Raw genomic sequence first — 8,809 nt, 5'->3', positions numbered from 1 at the left:
TCAGAAACCTCTCCGGGTCCATCAGGCGCCTGGGACGGAACCATCTAGGCGGTTCCGTCTCCCTGCGGCGGGGGGAAGCGGTCCGGAAGTTAAGAGAGAGAGTCGCCCACTCCCTCCAAAATCTCAGAAAAGGAACTCAGATATCAGGATTGCAACTTGATATTTGCGCAAAGTGAAACATACAATGAATTTAAAATAGAGAAAGGTTCTGAAAGTCAGACTCGTCATGAGAAAATTAAGCTACAAACTAGTTAAGAACCAAAATGTCACAAGGATTATTCTTTCATGACTGGCAAACCTAAACAAACAGATTTGATTGTCAGTTGCACAAAGATCCACAGACTTTGTAGCCATCCAAATCTGAAGCTGAACTAACAAGGCAAGTACTGTATCAAGGATAATGCAATCAGAACTCCATGCAGAGGGAAGTGAAATAGTAAAAAATCTAGGGTTCGGGAACAAGCCAAAGACTAGTAAACCGGTTAAGTCCTTTTGACCTGCTGCCATCCTTCTCTTACCAGCTGTTTGATGCTTTGGGCTGCAGATCGTGTAGCATAGTAGTGGGATATAAGCAATATGGTTTCAAACTCCTCATGAGCTGGTGAATTGGCTTCACTTGATTTCCCTAAATTTTCACACTATAAGAAAAGGAGATCATGTAAGTTTGCTAGATTCTTAATCACTTGAAATTGGGAAAAATGACCTTATATATATATTTGTTAAAAAAAAAGAAACAGCAGATTGTGGTCTCATTTACGGTCATTAAACATATATTCACTCCACCAAAGAGATTGGGTAATAATGAAAAATCTGTTTTTAATCTGAAAATATAGAGTGGTCCCACACAGATATATTGCACTGTAGCTTTATTTAGGAAAACTGCTGTATGGTACTAGAAGCAGCACAGAGGAGTAAAATGAAGATCAGGCACTTTACAAGCAGTGGTATATCATACATTTATTTAAGCTCTACTCACCAGGTTGAAGAGCACGTCCCGCAAATCAGCCCAGTTGTGATAAGCCTCTGGCCTATTCATGTTGGCTGCATTCACCATCTCCATAAATAGTCGTTTATAAATATTGAAATTCTGAAGAGAGAATATAGGAAGAGCTTTGCTATGAACAGAAGCAAGCAAACTTTCCTAGCCAGTGGGAATATATCTTACCTGGACATTGGCGGGAGCACCATTCTGGACATAGAGGCTCAAGACTTTGTCCCAGCTGTTCTCACGGATCAAGTATGTGGCATAAAGAGCCACATATTTATGCAGCACTTTATAGTTCTATAAGAAGCCAAAAGAGGAAGAAAATAATATGGAAAACTATAAAACAAATAGCAGTTTTCCATTATGAGAAATGGTCTGGTGAAACAGGAGGATTCTTTTCTAGGTGACTATATCTTTAGTGTTTCCCATTTCCTAGTGAAAAAAAGGACCTGTCTTGTTTGCATTCTGTCCAAACTGATACTCCATTCATCAGTTCTGAAATCCAGTTTTATCCAAATCAATTTTGTACAAGAGTTTTGTACATTAAATAGGTAATATCAGTCCAACAGAAATATCAGTTATTTCCCCTGAAGGCTCAGCATGCCTTGATTGATGATGTAATTCATTCAATTAAATGAATTTAATGACCATCTCCAAAGTGGTTCAGGGCAATACACCATACAACCAACAGAATAAAAATAAAACAAAAAGTCATGGCGCATTTCTCTAACCACACACAATCTGGGGGAGCGAGGGCAAAGCCTGAGAGAACAGCCTGGTCTTTAAGGCTTTCTGGAGGGCCAGCAGGATGATAGGTACGTGGATCTTTATTTATTTGTACATTCATACATTTATACATTTATACTTTTATTTATACATTTGGTTTATTTTGGAGGGCTAGCAGGGTGATGGCTACGTGGATTATTTATTTATTTATTTATTTATTTATTTTATACATTTGGTTTATATAACTATCCATCTCATGCTTGTTATTTATTTGCATGCTGCCTTTATTATTTTTACAAATAACTGAAGGTCTCAAACATATCCAACACACTTCCCACCTCCTATTTTCCCCATAACAACTCTATGAAATGGATTCAGCTGAGAGAGAGTGACTGGCCCAAGGTTACCCAGCTGGCTTTCATGGCTAAGGCATAACTTGAACTCTCAGTCTCCCACTTTCTACTCTGGTGCTTTAACCACTAGACCAAACTGGCTTTCATAGTTGAATGACAATTTCTTTTCAGTCTCCTTTTGCAAACAGATCTTTGGCCCCTAACTAAAGCAGTGGGGAATGGAAGGTGGGCTCAATTCTCTTGGTTTCATAGATCCACCAAACTCAAATGTTCTAGACACCTTTTGGGGGAAAACTTAAGATGCTTAGATGGGTGGTCAGCCTTTGTGACAATTTGGTTCCTTTCGTAGAAGAACCACTTGGGCCTTTCACATACCTGTTTGGCAGCTGTCTCCAGGCACTTTTCCCACTGCCCCCTTTCCACATACATATCGAGGGCAGCCATAACATCCACGCCCACAAGCTGTCAAAGAGAAATCAGCTATAAGTCACTTAAACCAGAGGTCCCCAACCTTTTGGGCACCAGGGACCGTTTCCCTGGAGAGAGGTTTTTCCACGGACCGGAAAGTGCGTGGTTTTGTGTGCTGCATGCATCTCATGGATGGGGCTTTCCTTGTTTGTGCAGACCGGTTGCTGGCATGCTGCGGCCCAGTACCAGTCCATGGACTGGGGCTTGGGGACCCCTGACTTAAACAATAATGAGACAGCAGTACCAACTTGGAAAATTCTATCTGTTTGTACACCTAACCCCATCTGATATTCTCTGGTCCCCTTCTAGAATTGCCAAATAATATATTTGGGCCTGCACCAAGATTTTGTGTAAAAGCAGCTGCCGACAGTTTTGATTTAAATTTCCCCGAATTTTTCCTAACCCTTTGATTTTTGACTACCCACTCACAATTTTTAACATCTTCCAAAAAAAATTACTGATAGAAGAATGACAGATATATTCAATTTAAGCTGCACTTCGAAAATCTCTCTCATTTTTATTTATATAGATATAGATGTAAAGGTTCTTCAAATTATTCACTTTAAGTTCTCTCCCAACTGTCAGGGCCTCCCACTTTCCCCTTCATCCCTCTCAGATTCCTGCTCACCGAATCTACTTTGCCTTGATTCTTGAGATATTCTTTATAGTGTTGATCCACATATTCTTCGTATCTGCCACAAAGAAAGTTTGTCATTTCTGTCCTAGTAATAAGGTGACCGCCTTAGTAATAAGGTGATGCAGCAGTAGGTTTGAGAAACTGACAGCCTTCCACATAAACAGCGTTATATATATGTTCTTATTCAAAGTGTATTATTTGCAAACCACTCTGAGAAGTAGAGTGCAGTACCTGGGGTCAAGCTCTTTGGCCACACACTTAGCTCTGCTCCACTCCTCCCCGTCCATGAGGGCATCGATGGCTTCCTTGATTAGATCAAGGTTGAGGTATAGCTCTACCGCCTGAGGATGGGATAGGAATGAGAAATTTGTTGATATATCAAAACAGAAGTAGATATGAAGTTTGGGACTGTACAGAGGAGGTGTAGGCTCATTGCATGTCTGGCTTGAGAAGAGATAAAGCTTCCCAGGAATTTTGAAACTACAGGAAAAAAAAAACTTGTTTTAAAAATGGAAATGTTGGGCAAAATTAAAACACATGCATTATTTATTTGCATGCCACACTTTATTGATTTAAATTCACTTTGCTAAGTTAAAAACCTGCAGGACTATATGTATATCATGTTTCCGCATAACAATTATGCAGAATATTTATTAAATGTAAAACTGTAATTTCATCAATGGCTACTACTTTTAATAATTGAATTTACTTTTAAAGATTTTTAAAACTTTGTTTTGGCATTCCTTTATGCTTCTTCCATCCTTTGAGGCTAGTCAAGAACAGATCCACCAACCTCTATGTAAAAGTCAGTCACAGAAACTGACTTTTCACAGAAACTGACAGTTTCATGGAAACTGGATTTTCCTTTCTTGGTGAAAATAGCATTTTGCCTTCTTGGGACAGAAATTCACTTTTTATTAGCATTAGAGAACTGGACTGCACAGCTAACCTTTTATGTAAAGTCTTCCTATTATAATAGAAAACATGTACCATTTCTTTCATTATTCTAAAAGAAAAGGTTTTATTGGAACATTTTTATCCTCTCTGTCCTCTTTCTAATCTTAAAAAAATACTGGGGAAAAAATGTTTGTACAAACACAGATGAGACTAAACTGCCTTTCAGAGGTTTGCTCTTACCACGCTGAACTTGCCAATGCTGACCAGCTGGGGTCCCACTGTCCTCATCACCTCAATGCTCCGAGGCTGGCCAAGAAACTTGATAGAAAGTTCAGCTGCCTGACATGAAAAGAAACATTCACAAATGAAGAAAGGTCCCTTGTACAGTCTTCTTGGTGCAGAGACTCCTATCATAATGATTTACAGCTTACAGTACTCCACCACAGACAATTTGGAATGGCAATTTTGAACTTTTGGAAAAAGAGCAACTGAACAATGGCAATCAAAAGGCAAATTTAGCTTGAATGTATGAAAGAAGCAGAAGTACAACTGATTTAGAAAGTCTCACCTGCCCAAAGAATTCCCCCCAGACCCTTCTTTCCATTTCCATTTTTTTTTCATTTCTCTCTTTCATTACACTGTATGCATCCAACTGACTTCAAATGCCATAAGCAGGAAAGGTTAGATCGGGTAGGCAACCCAAAACACTTGAAGAGCCACTTGGACCCATTTTCCACTGAAAACAAAACACTGGGAGCTGGCTTCAAACTGTTCTCCAACAAGCTCAGGTTTAGACAACCTCGGCTCTTTTATGACTCATGGACTTCAACTCCCAGAATTCCTGAGTCAGCATAGCTGGGGCTGGCTAGCTTTCTCCTGCCCTTCCTGCTTCCTGCAGAGACGCAGCCAAGGTAGGAGCCCTGCCCAGTAAGCTTTTCAGCTCGTCAGAGAACACTGTGAGTCCACTCTCTTTTTTACACAGAGAGAGAGAGAGAGAGAAAGAGAGAGAGAGAGAGAAGGGAAGTGCAAGTGCCTCTCTCTGTCTCTCTCTGAAAATGGCAGAGGAGGCTGGGAGCCACAGGGGAAGGCTCAAAGAGCCACATGCCGCTCTGGAGCCGCAGGTTGCCGACCTGTGGGTTAGATGAACCTTGAGCAATTTCCTACCTTCATGGAACATTTTTCCATCAATGCACTGTTGCTGGGGTCCCGCACCTTGAGATAGCAGTCCACAGCTCTGGCATATTCGCCTGCTTGCTCCCACTCACGTGCCTGCTCCAGGAGGCCCTCAATGCCTCTAACAATCAACAGAATTTTAGTCAATGTCCAGAAAGGGACAAGGAGATTGCCTACAGCTTGATGTTGAAACTCCTATCTATTCCATCCCATAGAATTAGAAGGATAGTCCCAGTGACAGCTCAAAGACTAAGAAGATCCCGGTCTTTGAAGCAATTATTTGTAGAAACCTCAATAAAAGAAGGCCAAGTGATTAGGACTTTGAGAAACCCAACCTTAATCTTAAGGCTGAGTGACTTGTGGCTATCAGCAAGCCAGCTTCCAGAAACTTTCCCATACCTCTCATGACTTAAATACCTGGATCCTTTTTTAGCCACCTCCCGTTCATACTCTTCTTGTAGAACCTCCAGATCTCCAGGGAGAAATTCTTTGCAGATTCGGAGAGCATCAGTCCACATAGCAGCTTCCTGGGGAAAAGAATCATGAAAAGTATCCTTACTTAGCAAAGGAGAAAGGGAGAAACTCCTCTAGTTATCCTTTTCCCCCGTGAAAAAAATAACAATTGTAATAATTATAACTCATAATTTCTACCCTTGGGATTTACAAATAGTCTTTAGGATTATTTGTTCAGCAACTGTTTGAAGCTACAATGGTGCTGAATGATAAGTTATGACAAGTTCTGGCTGTCCTAGCACCCTTGGTAAATCAGGATCACAATTTGATGCTTGGCAACCAGTTTGCACTTGCAACCAATTACAATGTCCTGTGATCACCATTAGCAATCTTCCCTGTCGGTTTCCCCAGAAAGCCAATAGGGAAGCCAGCAGGAAGGTTGCAGGTCATTGTGGTAAGTCTCCCCCACCTGTGCACCCTCCCCCAGCCCCTCTGTGCTCATGCAGGGCCAGCCATTTGCACACCCTCATGGACTGGTGCTGTATATCCTCCTTGACCTGTGTTGCACCCCCATGTACCCTTCCTGACTCACACGCTCATGCATTCCTTTGCACACCTTCCTCAACTCTTGTAGTGCCTTTCCTATGCACCCCCTCACTTTCTCCCCCACCCAGCAGCAACTGCTTACCTGCCTGCTGGCCTGGCACTTACAAGTTCCTGCTGGCTTCCCCACTACCCTGGTTGCAGAAAGTTGCCTTCCCTAACCACTGCCGGATATATCAGGCCATATTTGATTTGCAGTGGGGGAAAAAAATCATTCAAAACCAGCATGGTTTGTTTTACTAAGCCAATGTCCATGTTGTTGGCCACCAGCATCTTTGATACAGGTTGGGAGAACAGGAGGAGGAATTATTCCCTCCTCCTGGCTAGTATGCTTCTCTGAAATTCCATTTCATCTACTGCTCCCATCACCAAAAAAAAATGCTATCATGTTTTGATCACAATCTGTTTGCCGAGAATGTCGAACGGAGCTCCATTTCTTTGGAAATCCCTAGGTAGCTTTAATAAGATGGTATTTGGTCTGAGTAGAGTGGCTTCCTCACAGCAATAGAATAACAACCGGATAGCAAATTGGGGTTTAAAAGCCGTCTATGGTGAATTTCATGCAGAACCATAGTCTGTTAAACATCTACTGACCCAATCAAAACGTTTTGCCAAAGAGAGCAGTCCTGGTGGGTTTTTTTCTGTTTACCTTGTAGTGTTTCACAGCTAGATCAAGTCGCTGAGCACGCAACAGCAAAGCTTCTGCTTTCTGGAACTCTTTTTGTTTGAAGGCAGCATCAGCTTGACCAACTAGCACAATCACTACACTCTCTGGATCATGGACTTCAGCTACTCGTTGGGCAGCAGCCCAGTTCTGAGCATGAGCATACCTAAATGAGCAGGAAGCACATTAAAGCACTGGAATAGGACAGAGGCAGAAAGCCAGAGTATCGTAGGAGGGTGGAGGAACACTCACATTAGAACTGCCTCTTTAGGCTTCCCAGCCTTCACAAATTCCACCTCTGCTTCTTCAAACTTGCCCTGCATTTAACGAGAACGGCATATTCACCACATGACTGGCATTTACTTCAGAAAAGAGAGCAACCATTAAGAAACACGAGGGATTCTACCTCATCTTCCAGGAAAGAGCCATATTTGAAGTGGATCTCAGGTAGTTTCTGCTTCAGGGAGAGTCTAGCCAACTCAAAGGCAAAATCAAAAATGCTACGGAAGAAGAAAAGGAGGTGGAAGGAGGAATTATATCTCCCATCCCAAACCACTTCAATTTCAGCAGAGTGAAAACTATATACCGCTATTGGGCAACTGTCCCATGAGGTTAAAACCAACCCGATTACAAAAGAAGCATAGCAAGAAGACCCACTCAAGCCACACAAGAAAGGAGACCTGTAGTTACTGCAGAATCCCCTGCCTTGTTGAAACCCATGGGCAGGTCCTACCCCTTGAGAATCTCTGGTATGAAACAAGGCATTGGCGGATCTTGCCTCCTTTCTAACAGGAGACCTTGCTTGGATACACCAGTCAGTCTTTTTCTCCTTGCTGCTCACTTGTTGTCAGCTGCATGGTCAATGGCCATTTCCAGAAGTCCAAATTTGTTGAGGAGTTTCACGGCAGCCTCTCCACCAAGACTCTTTGCCCACAAGAAGGCCACATGCTTGTGAGAATTTGCTCCACCATGAGCTTTGGCTACCTGTCTCAGATCAAAACAGAGATGAAAGGAGAACTGGGCCTAAAGCAACTTACCGTTGCTGCCCATCAAAGGTAACTTTTCCAAGCCTAATAAGCATGCCCATCCTTCAGCCTTTTCTTTGTGCATTTATACTTCTGGCACCACCACTCCCGCCCGCCAACGTTGTACTCTTTAAGGCAATGTAGTAAACACACAGGTGGGGTGTATGCTAGTAATGTGATTCTGGACCCCACACGTAGCTCCTAAGCTCAGCTCGGAACAGCTGAGAGAGCTCATGCCCTAGCTGTTACATCAAAAGGAATTATGTATGCTGCTTTTACCCTATAGGCCTCATCCCACATATTGTTCACACGATACATGTTTACAGCTGCCTTCCAATCCTTGGCTTCAAGGTAGTGATATTCAGCCTCCTGCAGATGCCCATCAGCTTCCAGTTCCTGCAAAATAAGTCAGAAGGTCACCACTAAATCTGCTTTTCTTCTGTTACTTCTCCTCAAATGCTTTACCTTGCCCAAGTGCAAATGTGTATCACTCAGCAGATCCTTGTGGTATTTGGCCAGCAGGCGAATCATCTCATCATACATCTTGCAATTCTTGTACATTGTAATGGCCAAGTCTGGTTCATCCACAGTTATGTAGAGCCTGGAAAAAGCATAACTTGCCACTGAAAACGTTGCACCCCAAATAAGGATCCCACCTAGAACTACCTTGGTGATACACACAACTTGGCAAAAAAAAAGTTCAGCCTGTGGGAGTCACTGACATTCCCCCAAGAGTTCTGCTTAATAGTTTGTTTATACCAGTTGGAAGCCTGTCCCCTCTTTCATCCCCCAGTCTCTGTTACAAATTCCATTCTTCTGGTTTAA

The 8,809-nt window shown here is 42.4% G+C and overlaps 1 protein-coding gene across 1 annotated transcript in view; it reads right to left on the bottom strand.

Moving 5' to 3' along the window:
• The window catches only part of IFT172 (intraflagellar transport 172), a 31,368-nt gene that overhangs the window by 5,086 nt on the left and 17,473 nt on the right, over nt 1-8,809 (bottom strand). The window contains exons 28-42 of the mRNA XM_015814805.1: nt 8,450-8,585; nt 8,264-8,380; nt 7,801-7,943; nt 7,366-7,459; nt 7,212-7,276; nt 6,945-7,125; nt 5,657-5,766; nt 5,231-5,360; nt 4,307-4,405; nt 3,401-3,510; nt 3,161-3,224; nt 2,440-2,526; nt 1,166-1,282; nt 977-1,087; nt 519-638 (exon numbers count right to left, since the gene is read on the bottom strand). Coding sequence (XP_015670291.1) covers nt 519-638; nt 977-1,087; nt 1,166-1,282; nt 2,440-2,526; nt 3,161-3,224; nt 3,401-3,510; nt 4,307-4,405; nt 5,231-5,360; nt 5,657-5,766; nt 6,945-7,125; nt 7,212-7,276; nt 7,366-7,459; nt 7,801-7,943; nt 8,264-8,380; nt 8,450-8,585 — 1,684 coding nt within the window. The remainder of the gene's footprint in view (nt 1-518; nt 639-976; nt 1,088-1,165; nt 1,283-2,439; nt 2,527-3,160; nt 3,225-3,400; nt 3,511-4,306; nt 4,406-5,230; nt 5,361-5,656; nt 5,767-6,944; nt 7,126-7,211; nt 7,277-7,365; nt 7,460-7,800; nt 7,944-8,263; nt 8,381-8,449; nt 8,586-8,809) is intronic.

Source organism: Protobothrops mucrosquamatus, unplaced genomic scaffold, assembly GCF_001527695.2.
Source record: "Protobothrops mucrosquamatus isolate PMUCROS unplaced genomic scaffold, P.Mucros_1.0 scaffold286, whole genome shotgun sequence".
In the NCBI taxonomy this organism is placed as follows: Eukaryota; Metazoa; Chordata; class Lepidosauria; order Squamata; family Viperidae; genus Protobothrops; species Protobothrops mucrosquamatus.
The sequence above is the reverse complement of the archived record's forward strand: the minus strand, read 5'-3'. Positions and strand labels throughout refer to the sequence as shown.